Raw genomic sequence first — 23,921 nt, forward strand, 5'->3', positions numbered from 1 at the left:
TTCTAATGTGTACAAATTAAACCTACTTGACAGGGAAATAAGTGTGCGACTCGGGCGCTTTCGCTTGCATTGCGTTTTTTGCACTCGTTTTTTTGTTTATTTTGTTTTTTTTGTTTTTTGACAAATGTAATAAAAAGTCATAGGGTCGGCCCCTAAAAATAGGGTAGGTCGGGTTACCGTAACCACACCTATTTTTTTTTTAGGCCTTATGTCAGGGCATGATTTGTGTTTCCTTGAAATTCCAATTTTATTTTAATGATGATGTCATCAGTTCAGTTTTACATTTTCTTTCTATGTATACTCATTTCAGGTATTGAAATGCAGAAATAAAAATAAATATTATTGAATTGATATAATCGAACAACACAGAGTAATTGCGCACAATAAGGTTTTATTCTCAATATCATTAAAATTATATCACAAAGTTAAAAGTTTATAAAAGATGAAGCATGAAAGGTAGGCCTATCTATGCTACATGCCTTCACACACACTCACACATTCACACACATGTGTGCACTCACGCACATACACAAACATGCCTTTTTTTGCTTTTTTTCATTTCACTGGAAATCCATCAACAGCTCTTGCAAAATGTGCTTTCTGGGTGACATTTTGTACAGCAGTCTATGTTTGCTTTTCGGCAATTGCACCGTTTCGTTAGACAGTTGCCCTTGTATTTGCAGACTGTTCTTTTAAATTGCTTGGTTCAACACTGCAAAGTTCCAGAAACTCTACAGAGCGCATGTCCACAAGTTCAACACCATCGAACCTGTTTACAATGATTCCAGCAACGCTGAAGACTTTGTATTGTAATCTGTTTCCTGCAGTGGATCTGGATGCTAGTATTTTACAAGGCAGAAGGCGTGCATCAGTGTTTGTTCTGTCGGCTTGGTGGATTTTAATGCCAACTGTATCATCAATTGAGTACACCTTGTGCAGTTTTTGAACCTGCTTTTGATTCCGGGAAGCTTGTCTCTTTGCAGCATGAAGATAGTTTTCTCGTGCACTCAATCTTGGTTCCCTATGTTGATGACTTTCCTCGTTTTCGACTATATGTTAGCTCGCTGCCACAGAACAAACTGCCCAACTTGTAGCGCTTCTTGGGAAGGATTGCATTCAACTGGGACAAAGCTGTTGTCTAGCACCTTGTCAATTGTCACTACAGCATGGGAATCACTGTTGACTTGCATGCCATGCAACACACACCTGTTTTTGTGTTCAGTACTCAAAGCAATAATCTTGTCTTCATTGTGAAGTAAGTATTGTCGACCACGCTTTTGTGGGAGCAATGTTGCACCTGGCGGAGGTGACGATGTAGTCGCTGGCGGAGGTGACGATGTAGTCGCTGGCGGAGGTGACGATGTAGTCGCTGGCGGAGGTGACGATGTTGCACCTGGCTGAAATGACGATGTAGTCGCTGGCACAATTACTCTGTGTTGTTCGATTATATCAATTCAATAATATTTATTTTTATTTCTGCATTTCAATACCTGCAATGAGTAAGCCTTAAAGTCATGAATGACTCAAGATGAGATGGTTTTAACAACAATTATAAACCTTTCAACACATTATTTCCCCCAATTCCTATTTCCCCTAGTGAAAACTGGAATTCCCATCTCCACTGAAACTGGATTCCCGCTTGCACTAGGGCAAACTGGAATTCCAATCTTCACTAATAAATATCCAATGGAGATGAGAATTCTAGTTTGCCCAAGTGCAAACTGGAATTCCAATCTCCACTAGTCAGTCTAGTGCGATTCGGAATCTCACTGGATTCTCATTTCCACTGCACTGTGATAGATGTATGTCTCTTCGTGGCATGTGTGCAATGCTACACCCATATACGAATTGTTCTTTGTTGTTGTTTATTTGTTGTTGTTTATTTGTTGTTGTTTATTTGTTGTTGTTTATTTGTTGTTGTTTATTTGTTGTTGCTGTTTCTTTCTTTTGGTTGTGTGTGTTTCTTTGTTCGTTTCTTTGCTTTTGTGTTTTGTTGTTGTTGTTTTTTGTTTACGTGGTTCTGCGACTTTATTTTGATTTGGGTTATTATTGGGTGTTTATTTTGAAGCAATGCAAAACTTGTACATGCCGTTTGTAATGCCGTTAGGGTTTGTGGTACGCGAGACCAGAAGGGAAAGGACCCGGCTCCTAATACGGGCCACCTCCTAATTTGACAACAACCACAACACACTGTGCAACACCGCTCACAAATAGTTTCATCCGCCACACCCTCTCTTGATAACATGCACATACACGTGTGTCAAAACAGATATGTCACATGGAAGTACAAAAAACCCAAAAACGTTAGTAGTTTTAATTTCTTTACACTTCTGGCAGCGTTCGCTCTACATTTGTCCGTCTGTGAACACAGTCATACTTAAAGTTGGTATGAAAAACAGCTAGGATTTTACTTGTTACACTTTAGCAGTATTGACCGCGTCTGTCAAAAGCAAACCAAACATAACAGCAACTTTTCAAAGTATGTGTATGTCCCCTGATATAAGACTACATTCAACAAGTAGAATAAAAGAAAAGACAAAACATTAGACTGCTTAGCCTCGAATGGCTTTGCCGTGTGGGCGTAAAGCTTACATTTATCTCTGGTTTTAATAATTCATTATGAAGCTTCGTCAAAATATCCAATAACTATAGCGCTCAAGATTTCCCCCCAAAAATCTGATTTATTTTTCAATTATTCTGAATCGCACACTGATCTGTAAAGTGTTATTTTTTTCAAATATAGTGAGCTTTTTACAATAATTTGTGATGACCTCTTTCTTGGTCCATATATATATTAGGCGCCCAGACTTCTAATATAGAACGGTTCTCATTTTTTCTGCATTTAATTTTTCTGAATGTGACCTGAAGGTTAACTTAAAACAGAAAAACTACCAAACAAAAGAAGAGAAACACTTTCACAAGAAAACACGCTATTTATCAACATGAAACAAAGAGTGGTCCGTATTCGGAACTTAACACCTATATATATCTTCATCCTCATTGCATTGTACTGCTGTTCATGCATTGTATATTTGTTTGTTTGTTTTTAAGGGGTTAATGCATCCTTTCATAACCCTAAGTTGCCCTCTCTCTCTCTCTCTCTCTCTCTCTCTCTCTCTCTCTCTCTCTCTCTCTCTCTCTCTCTCTCTCTCTCTCTCAGGCTCTCTCTCTCTCTCTCTCTTTCTCTCTCTCTCTCTCTCTCTCTCTCTCTCTCTCTCTCTCTCTCTCTCTCTCTCTCTCTCTCTCTCTCTCTCTCTCTCTCTCTCTCGCTCTGCCTTTCAAGCTGACTTTATCTATCTATCTAATCTAATATATCTATTTATGAGGCATTGCATATCGCTCAGACAGCACAAACCATACAGTCCTGGGCCCGCTACACAGCAGCTCACAGTATACGTTCTGTACGTTCAGCGTATACTTTCTGGTGGTATCAGCAAAAAATCCTTATTGGAACTACCAGCTGAACGTATACGGTCTCTTTAGATAGATTGACGTAACATCACACGGAAAGAACGGAAACTAATGTCTGCGATGTGCAATGCCTCCTATCTGTCTATCTCTCCCTCTCACTCCCCATCTATATCTCTATCTCGCTCTCTGTTTCTCTAATGACTAATCAGCTGGCTTTTTTCTCTCCATTTTTGTTGGTGATGTAACTACTTTGGAAGCTCATTTATATTTTTTAACTTGCACTTTTGTTTTTCGAGAATGAGTTCTAATAAGATCTGTTTACAAAGATAAACGTTGGTTAGTATGTTTTCGTGGTTGTATTTGTTTTTTTGTTTGTTTGTTTGTTTTTGCATCAGTACTGCTTTCTGCATTCTTCATTTAAGTGGGGTTTTTTTTCAGTTTTGTTCGCTTTTTTCATTTTTCCTTGTTTCTTTTTCCGGCTTTTCCCCGTTCATTCTTTGATTCTTTCTCTCTTTGTTTCTTTCTTTGTTTCTTTCCTTTGATTTTTCTTTTTTCTTTCTTTCTTTCTTTCGTTTTTTCTTTCTTTCTTTTTTTATGTTTTTTTATATATATTTATTTTGTTACCTCCTTTTTTCTTTCGTAAATGTTTCTGTCCTTTAGTTGTTTCCCTGTCGTTCTCTCGTTTCTTCGCTTTCACTGTCTCTATCTGTATTTTGTGTTTGCTAGCTTGTTTGTTTGTTTGTTAGTTTTTTAGTTTGTTTGTTTATTTGTTTGTGTGTAAGTGTGTTAGTTAGTTGTTTTTTGTTTTGTTTGTTTGTTAGTTATCAGTTTTAAAGCCACATTTGTTTGTTAGTTATCAGTTTTAAAGCCACATTTGTTTGCATCTAGCGTTCCACAGCTTTATGTAAGACAAACAATGCCAAAGTTGTAAGCAAGCACCACTTAACATAAACCTGCCAGCACTTGCTGTCTCGTTTGATTTGTTTTCTCCCTCACCAGGAAAGGCGAGTTTAGCCATTAAACGCCCTCTTATCCTCGAAACGAAGTGCTTAAAACAGCCGTTACCGCGACTGGAAACCCCAGAATTTGAGTATTCGCTCTGTACAGACAAGTTCGACAGCTCTAAAGAAATGAAACCATATCGGATCACCTGTGCAGCGTTTACACAATGCCCGCATGGCACTGTCTAAGGAAAAGTATTTGTATGAAAGCTCGTTTTTTACCTGACTGGTTATTTGCATAATTTTGTCAGTTGATGTTGAAAGACTGGAAAATGCACTGCTCCCTTTGTTTTCTTTTGTGTGTGTGTGTGTGTGTGTGTATGTGTGTGTGTGTGTGTGTGTGTGTGTGTGCGCGTGTGTGTGTCTGTATGTGTGTGTGTGTGTGTGTGTGTGTGTGTGTGTGTGTGTGTGTGTGTGTGTGTGTATGTGTGTTCGTGTGGTGTGTGTGTCTGCGCGCGCGCTGGCGTATGTGTGTGTGTGTATGCATGTGTGGTTTGCGTGTGTACGTGCGTGTCTGCTTGGGCATTGTTGTTTTTCTGTCCTCAGTTTGTGATTGTTTTCGGGTTTGTAATTTCAGAGCGTTGCACCTGGCGGTGATCCAGGCAGTGACTCAACTGTGGGAACTCGTCATGCTACTGGGGCTGGAGGGGCAAGTGAACCAACGCAACCGCCTGTACCAGACCCCCCTCCACCTCGCCACCCTCACCTCCAACCTCCACGCCCTCACCGTCCTCCTCCGTCTGGAGGCCTCCCTCCTCCTCCAGGATTGCCACGGCAACACCCCCCTCCACATCGCCTGTCAAGGCAACGATCTGCGCACGTTAAAGACTCTCCTAGAAGAAGACTGGGGCGGTGAGAAGAACGAGCCTTCTGACCAGCGAGGAGGACTTGTGAAACAGGAGAGCGGGTTCAACAGCGCTATCCATGGAGGAGACGAAACCTTCATTGAAAGTGTCAGGCAAGGCTGGGATGACAACAGAAACAACGAGGAAGAATGTGAAAGCTTACTCACCCTGGCTGATTCTGCCGTCACAGACGTAGGCTCTTACCACAGCGGGCACACGTGCGATGGTGTCCACAAAAGCAGGGAAGATTCAGAAGAAGACGACAGAAGTTTTTTCACAGGTGACAGAGAGGAAAGGCAAGGGCTGATGCTGAGACGGAAGAGAGAGGTGATGGGGGCCCTGAGGCTGAGAAACTACGATGGGTTCACGTGCCTGCATATCGCTGTCCTGCTTGGCAACCCCGACCTTGTCACGCTGCTCTTGAAACACGGGACTGACGTCAACGTCAAGGTCAGTTGTTGTTCAAGCCGAACATCCGTTTCGCGGTCACACCGTCTTGTTATTATAAAATTCCCAAGAGCTTGATTTAGTTGTTGTTGTCAACATTAATTTTTTTCCTATATGTGTTGTATTTGTCCTGTTTTTACATTTAGTCAAGTTTTGACTAAATGTTTTAACATAGATTGGAAATCGAAACGAGAGTCGTGCATGGTGTGTGTGTGTCTGTGTGTATGTGTAGAGCGATTTAGAAAAAAACTACTGGACCGATCTTCATGAAACTTCACATGAAAGTTTCTCCCCACACGTTTTTTTCGTGTTTTTTTTAATAAATGTCTTTGATGACGTCATATCCGGCTTTTTGTGAAAGTTGAGGCCGCACTGTCACGCCCTCATTTTTTTATCAAATGGATTGGAATGTTGGTCAAGCAATCTTCGACGAAGGCCGGACTTTGGTACTGCGTTTCAGCTTGGAGGCTTAAAAATTAATTAATGAGTTTGGTCATTAAAAATTTGAAAATTGTAATTAAATTATTTTTTTATAAAACAATCCAAAAATAATTTCATCTTATTCTTCATTATTTTTTGATTCCAAAATCATATAAATATGTCATATTTGGATTAAAAACCAGCTCTGCAAATTAAATATATGAAAATTATGATTAAAATTAAATTTCCGGAATCGATTTAAAAACAATTTCATCTTAATTCTTGTCGGTTCCTGATTCCAAAAACATACAGATATGATATACTTGAATTAAAAACAAGCTCAGAAAGTTAAAAAGAACCGAGATACAGAAAAGTGTGCTATCTTGCTCAGCGCAACCACTACCGCGTTATTCTGGCTAGTCAATTTTACTGCCTTTGCCACGAGCGGTGGACTGACGATGCTACGAGTATACGCTCTTGGTGACCGGCACGGTTGGCCTAGTGGTAAGGCGTCCGCCCCGTGATCGGGAGGTCGTGGGTTCGAACCCCGGCCGGGTCATATCTAAGACTTTAAAATTGGCAATCTAGTGGCTGCTTCGTGGGTTCGAACCCCGGCCGGGTCATACCTAAGACTTTAAAATTGGCAATCTAGTGGCTGCTCCGCCTGGCGTCTGGCATTATGGGGTTAGTGCTAGGACTGGTTGGTCCGGTGTCAGAATAATGTGACTGGGTGAGACATGAAGCCTGTGCTGCGACTTCTGTCTTGTGTGTGGCTCACGTTATATGTCAAAGCAGCACCGCCCTGATATGGCCCTTCGTGGTCGGCTGGGCGTTAAGCAAACAAACAAACAAACAAAGTTACCAGCGACGCCGGATGTTTTTGGCCTTTAAAAGAAAACATGATTCAAAAACTGAAAGACTCACGAATCAAAAGCTCAACGTTTACATGTTGTTATCACGACGAACAAGGACATTGACCGGAATTGTTATATTTATGATCGTGACTAACAAGGACATTGACTGGAATTGTTATATTTATGATCGTGACAAATAAGGACATTGACCGGAATTGTTATGTTTATGATGGTGACTTACAAACACATTGACTGGAATTGTTATATTTATGATCGTGACTAAAAAGGACATTGACCGGAATTGTTATGTTTATGATCGTGACCAACAAGGACATTGACTGGAATTGTTATATTTATGATCGTGACAAATAAGGACATTGACCGGAATTGTTATATTTATGATCGTGACTAACAAGGACATTGACTGGAATTGTTATATTTATGATCGTGACAAATAAGGACATTGACCGGAATTGTTATATTTATGATCGTGACTAACAAGGACATTGACTGGAATTGTTATATTTATGATCGTGACTAACAAGGACATTGACTGGAATTGTTATGTTTATGATCGTGACTAACAAGGACATTGACTGGAATTGTTATATTTATGATCGTGACTGACAAGGACATTGACTGGAATTGTTATGTTTATGATCGTGACCAACAAGGACATTGACTGGAATTGTTATATTTATGATCGTGACAAATAAGGACATTGACCGGAATTGTTATATTTATGATCGTGACTAACAAGGACATTGACTGGAATTGTTATATTTATGATCGTGACAAATAAGGACATTGACCGGAATTGTTATATTTATGATCGTTACTAACAAGGACATTGACTGGAATTGTTATATTTATGATCGTGACAAATAAGGACATTGACCGGAATTGTTATATTTATGATCGTGACTAACAAGGACATTGACTGGAATTGTTATATATTTATGATCGTGACTAACAAGGACATTGACTGGAATTGTTATATTTATGATCGTGACTAACAAGGACATTGACTGGAATTGTTATATCTTTATGATCGTGACTAACAAGGACATTGACTGGAATTGTTATATTTATGATCGTGACTAACAAGGACATTGACTGGAATTGTTATATTTATGATCGTGACTAACAAAGACATTGACTGGAATTGTTATGTTTATGATCGTGACTAACAAGGACATTGACTGGAATTGTTATATTTATGATCGTGACAAATAAGGACATTGACTGGAATTGTTATATTTATGATCGTGACAAATAAGGACATTGACCGGAATTGTTATGTTTATGATGGTGACTTACAAACACATTGACTGGAATTGTTATATTTATGATCGTGACTAACAAGGACATTGACTGGAATTGTTATATTTATGATCGTGACTAACAAGGACATTGACTGGAATTGTTATATTTATGATCGTGACTAACAAGGACATTGACCGGAATTGTTATGTTTATGATCGTGACTAACAAGGACATTGACTGGAATTGTTATATTTATGATCGTGACAAATAAGGACATTGACCGGAATTGTTATATTTATGATCGTTACTAACAAGGACATTGACTGGAATTGTTATATTTATGATCGTGACAAATAAGGACATTGACCGGAATTGTTATATTTATGATCGTGACCAACAAGGACATTGACTGGAATTGTTATATTTATGATCGTGACAAATAAGGACATTGACTGGAATTGTTATATTTATGATCGTGACAAATAAGGACATTGACCGGAATTGTTATGTTTATGATCGTGACTTACAAGCACATTGACTGGAATTGTTATATATTTATGATCGTGACTAACAAGGATATTGACTGGAATTGTTATGTTTATGATCGTGACCAACAAGGACATTGACTGGAATTGTTATATTTATGATCGTGACAAATAAGGACATTGACCGGAATTGTTATATTTATGATCGTGACTAACAAGGACATTGACTGGAATTGTTATATTTATGATCGTTACTAACAAGGACATTGACTGGAATTGTTATATTTATGATCGTGACTAACAAGGACATTGACTGGAATTGTTATGTTTATGATCGTGACTAACAAGGACATTGACTGGAATTGTTATATTTATGATCGTGACTAACAAGGACATTGACTGGAATTGTTATATTTATGATCGTGACTAACAAGGACATTGACCGGAATTGTTATATTTATGATCGTGACTAACAAGGACATTGACTGGAATTGTTATATTTATGATCGTGACAAATAAGGACATTGACCGGAATTGTTATATTTATGATCGTGACAAATAAGGACATTGACCGGAATTGTTATGTTTATGATCGTGACTTACAAGCACATTGACTGGAATTGTTATATTTATGATCGTGACTAAAAAGGACATTGACCGGAATTGTTATGTTTATGATCGTGACCAACAAGGACATTGACTGGAATTGTTATATTTATGATCGTGACTAACAAGGACATTGACTGGAATTGTTATATTTATGATCGTGACTAACAAGGACATTGACTGGAATTGTTATATTTATGATCGTGACTAACAAGGACATTGACTGGAATTGTTATATTTATGATCGTGACTAACAAGGACATTGACTGGAATTGTTATATTTATGATCGTGACTAACAAGGACATTGACCAGAATTGTTATATTTATGATCGTGACTAACAAGGACATTGACTGGAATTGTTATATTTATGATCGTGACTAACAAGGGAAGTCTGTCTCGGGTGAGGCGCACACCAGAAAATGAATATGGCAAATATCAAACACAAATAACTAAAAGATCAAAGCTCAATCCAAGAATCCAAGGGTCAAGAATACCATTGACCATTGTCAGGGTCGTACTTAAAGGTCCAGACCATGCTGTTTTAGCGTCAAAAACGCTTCGAATCGTGTTCCTGCGCGACCGAACACTTCCCGATGTTTGCAGTTAGTTAGAAAACCACTTTCTTACCGTCTTCAACAATGTTTGGTTTACTTCGGAATCTTGTAAGGCCGTAATCCGACGAATTTTGTGACCGAAGCGACGGATTTCTTCTCCAAAACGACCCGCCATTGTGCCGCGTGATCTTCGCGAGACTGGCTTATGAATAAATTATCCGTGACGTCACACAGTGTGAAGATGCCGTTTACCAACATGGCAACAAGCGTGACTGCAGACGAAATTGAACCGTACATGTTCGAACTACCAGTTTCTCTCCTCGAATCAAGCATGAAAGATGAGGAGCGGAGGCCACTTCCAGCAGTAGTGAAAAGACAGTGACGATGAAAATTGCGACTCTGTTTGTCTCAGCGATCAAAGGTAAACACGCCCGCTCTCTGTGCTGAACTTATCGTCTGCTTTCGAGTCTGTGCTATTTTTTCACTCTCGCCTTGTCAACGCACTCGCGAATAAGTGGGATATTGTTTAAGTGTTCATGCATTGCATTCACGAGTAAAAGAACAACAGCTCATCGCAGTTTTAACTGTTCTTGATTATTTCAGAGACTGGTGTCAGAGTGGCCACTGTACCTGTTGTATTGTGTGGGAGGGGCAGATTTGAGAGAGAGAGGAAGCTAGCCTGAGGTACATTGTAGAATGAAAACTTGCAGGGGAGCAAGAATGCATCACCAGCCACGAAGGTGTACATACAACTTTTTTTGAGGTGCCTATATTTGTTTGATTTTTAAATGTATGTATTTGTTGTTGTTTTTAAAGGCTATCAAGAAAACTGTTGTCATTTAAATGTGACACTCAGTCAAATATAGTTTCACACACACACAAGATTAACTCACTTGCATGCCCACAGAAGAAGTTTGCTCTTCACATTGTTCTGTTGTTGTTGTTTTTATAATGTAATCATTGTAACATCAACACTCAGTAATAACCAATATTACAACACAATCACTTTTTCATCAGAACTCACTCACATACTACATGTATTAAACCCTGGTTTATGGACACTTGCATTTGTACTTTGCATGGGAAAGCAGCCTGAATTTCAGGTGAACTTTAATAAAAGAAGATTTATATGTATGTTGCTCTAGATGCATGTTTTAATAAATAATAATGACATTCAGGAAAGTAAAAGGACTGTTGAAGTTTGCTGTTGTAAAATGTCTGATGATTAGGGTTTTGTTGCACATTTAGTGAATTGACTGTACCAATTGCTGTTATTATTTACACCCAATCAGTGCATCCACATGATATTATGTAGCTTAGATTAAAGAAAATGTTTTGATGTGTTCAGAACATACTGACAAGTTGCACACTCACTGACTTTCCGAAAGAACAGGAAAGTTCTTCCTGCCTGTCTGGTCGCTGCCATCAGAGACCTCTTTCTGTCACAGAGCTACACAGGCTTCAAATGTATGTAAGATAAATAAAAGGTACATTACAACTCTCAACTGCGGGGTGTGTGTGTGTGGGGGGGGGGATGTGCTTAACCATTGCATACTTAAGGTCGGCTTAAACTGCAAACAGAAATGTGGAGCTTGCGTAACAATTCTTGCTTTGTCAGATTTGGAGATAGGCAGCCTCAGTCTATATAGTTGGTCGCCAGTTGGGGCGTCCTGCTTGGTGACAACTTGAGCTTTGTCAACTGGTCTAGCTGTAGCAGTCAAAGTCTGGGCACTGTTGCATTGTAGTCTTGCTGTGTATGCAGAGCTTTGTTGTAGCTGCCATAGGCCAGTGTTGCCATAGGCCAGTGTTAGGATCACCACCCCCTCAAACAGCTCGTTCAGTTAACCTGATGCCTGTTTTAGACAGAAAAAAAAGTTACCACAATCAGCAGAACTTTCACTGGAGAATGGGCATAATTCTTTCATACTTTTCTTTCTCATAGCTTTTTTTGGTTTTTATAATCTCTTCATTACACTAAATAACATCCATCTTAAGACCTATTTTGAGCCTTAATTTAAGTTGACTAGTAATGATATTAATCATAATGTATTTATTTTTATAATGTACAAACTAGAGTATGTATGTGGATATGTGTGTGATGGTGCTGGTATGGATATGTGTGGTTTGGGTTATGTGTGTACTGATGTGTACATTTTATGTGTTTTGCGAGTGCGATTTTATGTGATGTTATTCTGTACACCAGCCAAAACAAAATGTCTGGTATATTAGATAATAAACGCACCTTTAAATTTATTAGCGACTACACCCCGTCACCCTCCAGTCCCCCTCCCCCCCATTACACCCTACACTTTTAACATTGTATAAAAAATCATGTCCCAATATAGGTCCCTAGTTACCTGGGAGGACGTTAAGCTCCATAATCAACATCAACAACGTATTGAATTGAATTGAAAAGCTGGGGTTAGGAGGTCTAACTTCTTGAATTAAAGTGTTTTTTTCTCAGGTGCATGTAGTTTTTTATTTGCTTGAAATCATGGTGTATTCTGGTTGTAAGAGAAGAGTCAATTTCCTTGTAAGCCTGCAAAATTAAGATTTGTCATTTTTGAAGTACACAAGTTTTTGTAAGAGTCCAAAATAGTCCAGGATAAGGAGGAAAAACATAGGGTGGGTCAGGAAATCTGAAACATTGCATAGTTTTGTTTTGCCTATGTAGACACAAAAAGTACTTGGAGCACTTCCCCCCCCCCCCCCCCCCCAAGAGAGCATAGCTTAGTTTTAATTATTTTAATGCCACTGTTAGCAAGAGGAGTACTACAGACAGCAATCAAACAGTGGATTTTTTTCTGTAGACATTGTTATTTCTGTTTAGGTGTTTCAGTAGTTTTCTATGCGGATAAATCATGCTGCATGATCACTAGAAACAATCCAGCTCTGTAGCATGCAAGTTTTTTAAAGGTTTTTTTCCCATGTTACTCTGAGAGAAAAAAAAACCCACAGAGATAAAGTTGAACTGGCAGTTTGACTGAAGCAGTGGTAATAAATAACACAGAGTTGTGCTCTTCCTACAATCAATGTTTTGATGTGGATGATGATGTCCGAACATGTACTTGGTTGTATTATTTTGCTAGACTATTTGTTTCTGTTAGATATATCTGCTCACATGATTGTTGTTCATAATTTGACATTACATTTACTGCTGATCAAAATGTATTGTTGGAATAGGTCTGCTTAATATTCTGACTGCAGTTTTGTAATAAAATCAAATAACACAGATGTTTTAAGTATCAAAGTGCTTTTCACACACACACACACACACACACACACACACACACACACACACACACACACACACACACACACACACTATGAGTATGACTGCAAACATGAATTTGTACTTGTATTAATTATAATTACTGTATTACAGAACCTGATCTGAAAAAAAGGACAACAGCAAATTATTCATGCAAGCTTGCTGTATTAACGATTTCTTTATCCATTTAATACAACACTGAATTAAAAGATAACAACTATAACAACGTGTGTGTGTTTGTGTGAATGTCTATGTGTATATGGACGGACACTGATTAAACCTGAGACTCATCGATTACCCAGGTGAGTGTAAAAGAGGGAGAGAGAGAGGGAACTTTAAGGTGGGTGCATGGGGACGGACATGTAGTAACAGATATATGTTTTAATCTGTAATCTTAACACATGTGCTTAAAATTAGGAACAGATGCCATTCCACTACAAATACTGTCAGTCTGACAAAAACGCCCAGTGACACTGAACCCCTATCCCTTACAGAACACATTCAGTATACATGTACTCACTTCCTTTCGTCTGCGTTTAGTGAAAGCAGATCGTTCTGATGACATTGGTATCCGGTTTCTGACCTCCTGTGAGTGGTCAACAATTGTCGGAACTGGAACTGCGTCAGGCAACAGCTGTTTTGTGCGTTCACATTGGAAGAAAGTGTCGCGAAACACAGCACATCGTGTTGGCCGTTTCCAGTTAATCAGTCTTGCTGCAGAAGTTGTAAGCCCATCGGAAAAAGGTGACAACTGATGCCTGAACCTTTTTTCTATACTTCATAGCTATCAGCAGCCGTGCGCATTCCTTCGGCGTGTTGTTGATGCTCGATGTAGGCAAACGCCCACTTGAGCCTAAGCTGTACACGAAATGACGTCACTACCGGTTCTCGTCTACTGGCGGCCATTTCGAAGTCTCGTTTAGCAGACGAATTTGGCGGAACGTTTTTAATTAAATCACAATGATAAAGCTACGAATCGGTGAATTTCTTTACATTTTTGGAATCTTTAGGTGCATTTCTCTAACCTTCAGTCATCGGTTAGTGGTTCTAATAACCTTTAAAACAGCGTGGTCTGGTCCTTTAACAGGCAAATATTTTGTTGCGGGGCAGTGCTAGGCAGAAATGGTGTATGAAAAATACATTAACGTACAACAGATCTAAGGAAAACTCGGGGCCTCAGAGACCGAAGACTAGAGTCAACCCCTGAAAACTGAAAATAAAATTGAAATAGTTCTCTCGCCCAATTGACGTACCCCCCCCCCCCCCCCCTTACACACACACAGACAAATTAAAGAAGAAATGACTGAAATCAGGCAAATTGTGTTTTTTGTTTTTAATTTCACTCCTTTATTCAATGGGGATTTGTACGTGTTCAAAAGTCTTATACGCCATTATGCAAGTTTCCAATAAATAGAGGCGCAACGCCTCCTTTTCTTGTTATTTTTCTCCTTAGCAACCTCTGAACTTATATAAACGATCTTTTAAAAATATCTCGTTACTTTTCATTCAATTTTTCTCAGGTGTAGTCTGAACAGATGACAAAATGGGTAAAGGGTAGCGGCAGTAGTAGCATCAAGATTCAACATCTATAGCACGTTAAGGGGTATTTACATGTTCGCTGTGTTTAAAGGGATGCCTTAACCTTGGGTGTAACACAGTTTAGGAATTTCTTATCACTCTCACGCGTTGAATTTCATGTTTCTATCTGTTTCATGCTTGATATTTAGTTTTATAATTTGTTACAAAGTTGTTCTTTTTCCATTTTAGTAGTAAAGTAACTTTGTTTTTTGTTCTGTTTTGCACTTTTCTTCGCGCCTGACGATTTGAATGTTGATTTGTTTACATATCTACAGTAGAATTGTAGTAATGTCTTCGGTGGTGTCTTCGTGAAACGGTTACTAAGTATGAGTCTAGCACAAGAAGCCCTACTTTGTTTGTAATTTGTGGCCTTAGGACTTCATCAACTTTCAAAATAGGTTTACTCTTTCGAAATTGTTTGTATGACCTTTACAAGAGATGTAGACTCCAACCATATAACTTTTTGAACAGTCCTCGACATAATCAACAAGCAAATTTAACCTCTGGTGCGAGTCACTTTGAGATCACGAGACACAAGATTCTATGTCTGCGCTTTTTATTACTGTCACAATAGCCTACAAATAAAACATACCTGTCTGTCTCTGTCTATCTGTTTCTATGTCTGTCTGTCTTTCTCTCTCTCTTTCTCTCTCTCTCTCTCTCTCTCTCTCTCTCTCTCTCTCTCTCTCTCTCTCTCTCTCTCTCTCTCTCTCTCTCTCTCTCTCTCTCTCTCTCTCTCTCTCTCTGACTGTCTCTATCTGTCTCTCTCTGTCTGTCTGTCTCTCTCTCTCTCTCTATGTCTCTCTATGTCTCTCTCTCTCTCTCTCTCTCTCTCTCTCTCTCTCTCTCTCTCTCTCACATTTTAACGAAAATGCTTTATTTCACCCAAATCAGTCCGGGTTCAGAACTCATCATTCATGCCACACAGCACTTGTTTCTTTAGTTGATCAGTGGTTGAGCAAGATCAACGAAGACAAATTATGTGCTGCTCTCTTCGTTGACTTTGCTAAAGCATTTGATGTGATTCATCATGGCCTACTTCTTAGGAAACTCGCGCTGTACGGCCTTAGAAATGATACAATATCGTTAATTAAGTCTTTTGTTTCTGATCGAGTACAAGCAGTGTGCGCCAACGGCTCTATGTCTAGCATGCAGTCGGTAGGTTATGGCATTCCTCAGGGATCTGTACTCGGCCCTCTTCTCTTTACGATTTACATTAATGACCTTCCCCTACACATAAGCAGTAACTGTGAACTCTTCGCTGATGATACCACTATTCACAATTCCCACTCAAATGTGAAGGTATTGTCAAAACAACTTCAAGAAAGTGTTAACGAGCTTTTAGCGTGGACCGAATTAAACCACATGGCTCTTAATCCAGACAAAACAAAAAGCATGCTTATTACCACCAGACAAAAACGCCAAAACTTAAAATCTAAACTTCCACCTTTAACGATTGATAATCACATTGTTGAAGAAGTTAATAAACACAAAATTCTAGGTGTTATTCTTGATAACGATTTATCGTGGACTGATCACATTACAGGAGTTTTTAAAGTACTCTCCAAGAGGCTTTACTTGTTGTCCAGAATAAAACACTTCTTGAACAGGCATGGCAGGCAACTTTTCTTTAACGCTCACATTCAATCGATCATTGATTATGCGTCAACACTATGGGATTGTGCGAGTGCAAAAACTCTGAAACCTTTATTTAGTATACATAAAAGAGCAATCAAAGTTATTTTTATTACAAGTCTCGGTTTCCAACGAAGACTATAAACTTTTAAACATTCTTCCTCCTAAATCAAGACTCGTGTACAATAAAGGCGTTTTGATGCATAAACTCATAATTGGAAGAGCGCCTGCACCTCTTTCTTCTCAATTCACTTCCCACAATTTAAGAGACCCGACAAAAATGTATGCTCCTCGGCCTACTCTTTTCGGGGACTAATCTTTGGAATTCACTTCCAAGCGGTCTCAAACATTCTGTCAATGCCAAGACTTTTAAAGACAGATATTTCTCATTCCTTATACATGGAACATTTTGTTCTCACTTAGCCTGAATATGTATATTGTTGATGCCTTATTTGTACCTTTTACACGTTTCAGTAGATAAATGTACCTAATTAATTTCATAACATGACTTATGTAACGATGCTACATGCTATTACTTGCAACGTAGTTGCTTCATTGACTCCTCAGTTTCACGGATTTTTTCTTCCCTCGAAGTTTCACACGTTTTTTGTTGCTTGAAACAGTTTTCATTATACCTTTGACAATAATATGTCATGTTCGTTTGTATGTATATTTTTGTTTGTTTAGTCTGTTAATCGTTTGCTTGTTTGTCGTTTACTTTTATTACTTCTTTAATTGATATTCCAACATTTTTAAAACGTATTATCATTAGATTAAACCCTCCCATGGGCGAGGGCTGGATGTAAAAAAAGCACCTGTTTGCTTATGCCATTACCCTCGTAAATAAAGAATTTGTCATTGTCATTGTCATTGTCATTGTCATTGTCTCTCTCTCTCTCTCTCTCTCTCTCTCTCTCTCTCTCTCTCTCTCTCTCTCTCTCTCTCTCTCTCTCTCTCTCTCTCTCGTCCCTCTCATGGGTGAGGGCCGGATGTAAAAAAGCGCCTGTTTGCTTATGCCATTACTCTCGTTAATAAAGAATTTGTCTTGTCTTGTCTTGTCTCTCTTCTATCCCTACCCCGTTGCGGATTATGCTCCTCAGCCTTATATCGGTCATTAAGGCTCAACACTGTCATGTCTTTTCCGAGCTACAGAGAATTGACTCCCACGCGACAATGTACATTAATTTCCTCTTCTTCCCGTGTTGCCGGACATCCTTAGGACGGGAAGAGCGGTCGAACGCCTCTGCACTTTGCAGTGGACAGTGCCCATCCCAGTCCCGCCATCATCTCAACGCTGCTCCAACATCCGCAGCTTCTCATCAACGCCACCAACTTTGCCCACCAGACGGCGCTGCAGCTCGCCAGGGGGCGCTGGCACTCCGACCTCGTTGACCTGCTGCACGCGCACGGAGCTGATTGGCTGGAGTGTATCCATGGTTACCACAGCGGCGACAGCGTCTCTGACGAGGACATGGTAAGGCCAAACAAAAATATATGTTGGTTTTGGGTAACGTGACCAAAAAGGACAGGGTCGGTAGGTCGCCTTTTTTAAAAAAAAAATTTATATATATAAAGTCGATTTTAAAAGAGGTTACTTCCCATAGTCTCGGTATGGTTCGCAAAATGTGCAAACATTTTTTTGTTTTTTTGAGATGTGAAAAATATTTTTAGGGTCGGCGGGAAAAATTAGGGTCGGTCGGGTTACCCCAAACCAACATATATTTTTTATTTGGCCTAAGCTGTCAGCTATAATGATTCAGTTAAACCCCCTTTTTCAGACCTCCAAATATCTGTGTACATTTACCGAGGTTATGAAGAGAAAGTCTGAGAACACAGGGGGATAAAAGAGAGGGAGTTTTACATTGGGGGTCCTTGAAAGGGGACTTCTACTGTAGCTTCTTGCTCTGTTCCTTCATTAAAAGATTCTTTTTCTTACAATTCTTCTGCGTTCTCGGGCTGCAACTCCCACATGCACTCTTGTTTTGCATCGGAATTATGTACACAGATTACACGACCTTCTCCGTGCGCATTCCTACTTGGTCTTGCGATTTTGTGGACACACGGAGGAGGGTTGAGGAGGGAAGGCACCAGCAGGTCTGAAAATTATATGATTTGGAAGATCGGAGCTCAGCGGGGATTTGAACCCCAAACCTTCAAACTTAAAGGCCGCCGTTTTGGACTGGGCTCTTTTTCCGTCGAGAGATTGTAATCCTCTGAAACAAAATACGAAAAGACAGCTCAAAACAAAAGCGTTCACAGCAATATGTCACGTGTCCTTTTATACCTGTTCCATGTGTGTTTAATTCTCTACAAGAAGCGTACATGGTCGAATAGCAACGACCACTATTTGTGAATATTCAAGAAATATTCTTACGACGTCTGTCGAGTTTGTCATTTTGACCATCACTGACGTATTGACAGACTAGAGGGTGAATCGCGAGACAAAGACAGACAGCGTGGCGGTTCACCACAATCACCTTTGAAGGCGAAGTCCTGTCAAACGGGAATGAGAATTTTAGAGCTTATTTCTTAGCCCTATATTATCTGTTGTGGCTTCTCAAATGCCAGAACATACAGACAGACAAAAGCCGCTAGACCCCATCACAAACAGAACTCTAAAATCCACAGGTGTTGCTCACACACACACACAAACACACACACACACACACAGAAGCCGTATATATATATATGTATATGTATATCTATAAATATATAGAGATAGGTGACAGTGTATTTTTCGCGTGGCTATAAATTGATTCGACCTTTTCACTTTGACAGTAAGAACAACTTACGGGTGCAAGGGAAGCGTTCTGGACAGCGCAGTGACATTCTAAAAATAGTAACGTAGAAACGGGAATATGGATTGAAGCCACACGAAGGAAGGGAGATAAACGCAAAACACTGGAGAAGATAAGGAAGAGTTACTGGGAATGGTGAAATGAACAGAAAAACCAAAATCGGTTCAGCGCTGCGCGCTGAGAGCACTTGTTGAAATATCTCATCGATGATATTGTGTCCGGGGTGTAGCTGAATACGGTGTCCAAATTTGAAAAAGATCCACCGAGAACTTTGGCTTTGGTGTGTCGGTATGGGGGCCCGGGTAGCTCAGGTGGAACCAAAATCGGTTCAGCGCTGCGCGCTGAGAGCACGTGTTGAAATATCTCATCGATGAGGTTGTGTCCGGGGTCTCTCTGAATAAGCCCACCAAATTTGAAGCAGATCCATCGAGAACTTTGGCCGTGCATCGCGCACAGACAGACACACAGACACACAGACACACACACAGACACTAGTCGTATATATATATATAGATATCGTGTTGTCGTTTCGTGACAGATGTTCTCGCAGTTAACGTCAGAGACAAATAAAACACACTTGTTCATGATGCTTTCTTCCTGTTGTGCAGGAAGACGATTTCCGCGTGCCTTATGACGACATCTGCGTTGCGGGGCAACCCATCGTACACAGCAGACATAGGTGAAGGTCGCCGCTGACACATTGATGCCAATGTTTTCGACGATGGTGGTCTGGTCAAGCAAACATGACCCCGGTCGTGTCTCAAAATCACGTCTATATGTTCTGTGTCAGTGGCCTCTGTTGGAGGTGCTTGACATAGACGCTTACAATGAAATGACTGGTCTTCATTCGTTAGGACACAGACATTTTGGTCCACCTTACCTTAGAGACTCGGATTCGGACTTAGTGGCAGCTAGCCACATGATCTTCGTCATGTTAAATCGTTGATGTGTGACTTCGGTGATGTGTGGTGTGGGTGGGTTTTTTTCGTTTTGTGTGTGTGAATGACTTAATTGGTAGAACTACAAAATAGCATTATTAAGGAAGACTGAACTTCAAGCGGTGAAGGTAGAAATACCAAATGATTTGTAAAAATCTGAAACAGACTGCTTATGTTCGCTCACCAAATACGTCCCCTTGTGCAGGTCAAATGCAAGTGGACACAATCGCAATTAAGAAATATATACAAGGTCGTTGAGTATCACTCGTATTTGCGAATTATGTTGTATCATTTAAAACAAAACCAATGTGCCTCACAAGTGTTCCTGTTGTTTTCGTAGAGGGAAGAACAAATGCATATATGTATATTGACTGTTACTTCGGCTGCGTTGGCAGCTTTCTTTGGTTTAACTCGAATAGAACTCCCGTGTAAAGTCATTGTGACCGTGACATGTACAATAGAGAAGAGACTTCGTGACCCGAACGTATTTCATACTTGTTGTCGTCATCGTCGTCGTCGTGTTGTTGTTGTAGTTGTTGTGGTTGTTTTGATGACGACGATGATTTTGCTGCTGCGTTATTCGTGGCTGTCGTTATTGTTTTATTGTTATGTTTGTTTTTCACACAAAAATGTTTGTGTGTCTTTTTTAAATATGTTTTGTTTAAAGAAAATGAACACAATCAAAGATCCTGTTTTGACATAATAAAGAGGTCCAGTTCCCGGGACGTGCAGCCAAGACGTGCATATTTAGATATGACGTTACCCGCGTTGGTACATGTACTAGAAACTTAGTCCAGATTCATTACGCCTGAAAGTGCAACGCGTAGCAGACGTTCTAATCACAGTCACAGTAGCCTTGTGAATAGTAATACAAAAATCCATTCTTAGATCTAATACTTGTCACTGCTCGTACGTGTATACGCAACGCATGTGTGCCTGAAACTGCCTTAAAATTACTTCTTTTTCTTTTAGAAAACTGCACGATTCACACTGTCTAAAAACGGGCGCCGGAATGTCTTTTCTCCTTTGTGCGAATGAATCCGCCCACACTCATCTGTTGGTGTCCAGGGAAACAGCACACACTGTTCTGCTATTGCTCACCCTACGTCCTTTCATAATAGTTTGCTAGGCTAAAATTGTACAGACGGAGAAAATGTAGAAACAAACGCATTCGTCTTCAGCACGATCGCTCAAGAGAATTCATTTATACCAGACGTGTAGAACTTGGCTAATGTGTGACGTAAATGCTTGATTTCATAACGCTATACGTACACATTTTTGGTCTAGATCATTTGTATACCTAAACATGTATGTAACTCAATAATTCAACGACTGTATTTTATGAGGATTGATTAAACCATATACAATATGTCTTTTATTTTGTATTTATTTCTCATTTGTTGATCTGCACAGTTACCGTAAAATCCCTAGCAAACGCCCACCACACCCCCCCCCCCTCCCCCCCTCTGCACAGATTTCGGGTAAAAGTAGGGGGTGGGCGTTTTCTAGGTACCCACCCCTTTGCAAGATAACGTGTCATCAAATTTTCACGAGAGAAATAAAGTGGTACAACCATGTGATTTATGCAGTTTTAATGAAAATTAAACACACCGTTTGTTTACACAAAGAAATCTGTGCTACAAAAAAGAAGAAAAAAAAGAACACAAGTGACCTTGATTCTTCTCATTCTCGGACTAACGTCAGCACACACACAGTTTCTTCTCTTGTTTGGAGATCTGGTAGGGTTGATGATCGTGGGCTCATTATAGTCCTTCCAAGTCAACATCATCGTCTTCACTGTCGTCTCCACTCTCAGCTTCTTCTGGAAGAAAACTCGCGGGCACATACCGAAACATTGTCTGCAGCTTCGTTTTCAAGATATTTAAAGGCTTTTAGTTTGTACGAGCGTATGTCACTGTAAAGGATTTGTGCTTCGGCATGGCTGAACATAGAGAAGTGTTAAACACTCATTAAAAAACGTCACTGAACGACTTCACTGTGGGACATGACGTAATTTTATTCCCCCCCCCCACCCCCCCCCCAAAAAAAGGAGAACCATCGAACAGTGTGCACCAATCGTAGATATAAGAGGCCGACTGTCCTAAAACTTGTTTTCTACCGGGGTGGGCGTTTGCTAGGTATTGACCCCTCTGCACAACTTTTGGCCAAATGTGGGGGATGGGCGGTTGCTAGATACTGGGCGTTTGCTTGGGATTTTACGGTACTTGCAATGACCAAATGCAAAATGTCTACATTGATGCCACTTTGTAATTATCTGATATACCACATTGTTTGTGCACATGTTCAGTTACTTCATTTACAAAGTAATTGTCAAATGACTTTCATTTATAAACTTGTGCTGATGAAGGGATAGCTGTAACATAGACTTGAGATTAAATCCTTGTCGGGTAGATGATGCGTGTGTAAATCTCATGTGAAGAAAATCTGACGTCTGCTCTTATTTGTGTTACTTATTCTGCCGGTGTGTATTATGGGGGTGGGTATTAGGGTGGGTGGTTGGGTTTAAGGGTGGCTGTGTGGGTATGTGCAAATGAAGGGTAGGCGTGCTACTCTGTGTGTGTGCGTGTGTGTGTGTGTGTGTGTGTGTGTGTGTGTGTGTGTGCAAATGAAGGGTAGGTGTGCTACTCTGTGTGTGTGTGTGTGTGTGTGTGTGTGTGTGTGTGTGTGTGTGTGTGTGTGTGTGCGTGTGTGTGTCTAAGCAGACTCGTAAATAGACTGAGCTGAAACGAGGTAAAACTGTTAACAGGCTGACTGATATTAGTTGAAAGTCATCGTACGAAAAGACGAAATGGAGTTCGCCAGTTATTAAAGGCACAGTAAGCCTCCCGTAAACCATCACAGATACTGTCAGGCTTTTACACACAGTACAAACACCATTTCATTTAAACATTCACCGCTTGAGAACATTCTAGGTGCCCTCCGTAAAGAGCGAGCAATTTTCAAAGAATTTATTTTTGCGTGGTTTATCTGAGCCATCTTGAACCCGTGTAATCCAGTTTCCCTTTTTTTCACAATTTAGCCGCCAGTTTGTCATTTCAATGCAAATCTCTGTAAGCGTATCTGCAATAGCACGTTATTGTGTACCTTTGAATCTGAAATGCAACATTGAAACGGCTGCGAACTAGAGCAGTGGCGGTTAACGGTTCAGAGGAACTGGCACCAGGCAGCGTCGTCTGCTACGAGAACCACGACCTTGCGTGACCTTGCTTCCGGGCTATCTTTTTTTAAACTTTCAAAACTTCGTACTGTTCTGATCTTGTCTTGATGAAAAAAGATTTCTTTTATGATTTAAGAATGTTTGTATAACAAGCTGTCAATTTATTATTTAGATTTCAAAAGTTAGGCCAGAAGCGCAACAAAGCACCGTCCGATTGTCTGACAGACAATCCGCAAAATTAATTCTTTGAAAATTGCTAGCTCTTTACGTAGGGCACCTATGATGTTCCCGTTCGGTGAGCGTTCAAATGGAAGGGTGTTTGTACTGTGTGTAAAAGCCTGAAAGTATCTGTGATGGTTTACGGGAGGCTTACTGTGCCTTTAATAAGTACGTAGCACACGCGCAATCCACTTAACACATGTATTTCGCTTACGCACCCACGCTGACGCAAACGCAGACGCAGACACAGAAGGCGGCACTCGCACACACACGAACTCACGCACGCACGCACGTACGCATCCACACACACACACACACACACACACCGTGCACACACACACACACACACACATACACACACAATGACCTATTTTCCGTACCACCTCCACTCAGTTTTGTTTTCTACAGCATCA

General features: G+C 40.1%; 1 protein-coding gene across 1 annotated transcript in view; it reads left to right on the forward strand.

Annotated features, from left to right (window-relative positions):
- The window catches only part of LOC138982744 (NF-kappa-B inhibitor beta-like), a 23,880-nt gene extending 1,314 nt beyond the window's left edge, over positions 1-22,566 (forward strand). Inside the window, exons 2-4 of the mRNA XM_070356078.1 lie at positions 4,990-5,707; positions 17,595-17,849; positions 19,782-22,566. Of these exons, the coding sequence (XP_070212179.1) occupies positions 4,990-5,707; positions 17,595-17,849; positions 19,782-19,856 (1,048 nt within the window). The 3' untranslated portion in view covers positions 19,857-22,566. The remainder of the gene's footprint in view (positions 1-4,989; positions 5,708-17,594; positions 17,850-19,781) is intronic.
- Positions 22,567-23,921: the final 1,355 nt, after the last annotated feature.

The sequence above is a fragment of the Littorina saxatilis genome, linkage group LG12 (assembly GCF_037325665.1).
Source record: "Littorina saxatilis isolate snail1 linkage group LG12, US_GU_Lsax_2.0, whole genome shotgun sequence".
In the NCBI taxonomy this organism is placed as follows: domain Eukaryota; kingdom Metazoa; phylum Mollusca; class Gastropoda; order Littorinimorpha; family Littorinidae; genus Littorina; species Littorina saxatilis.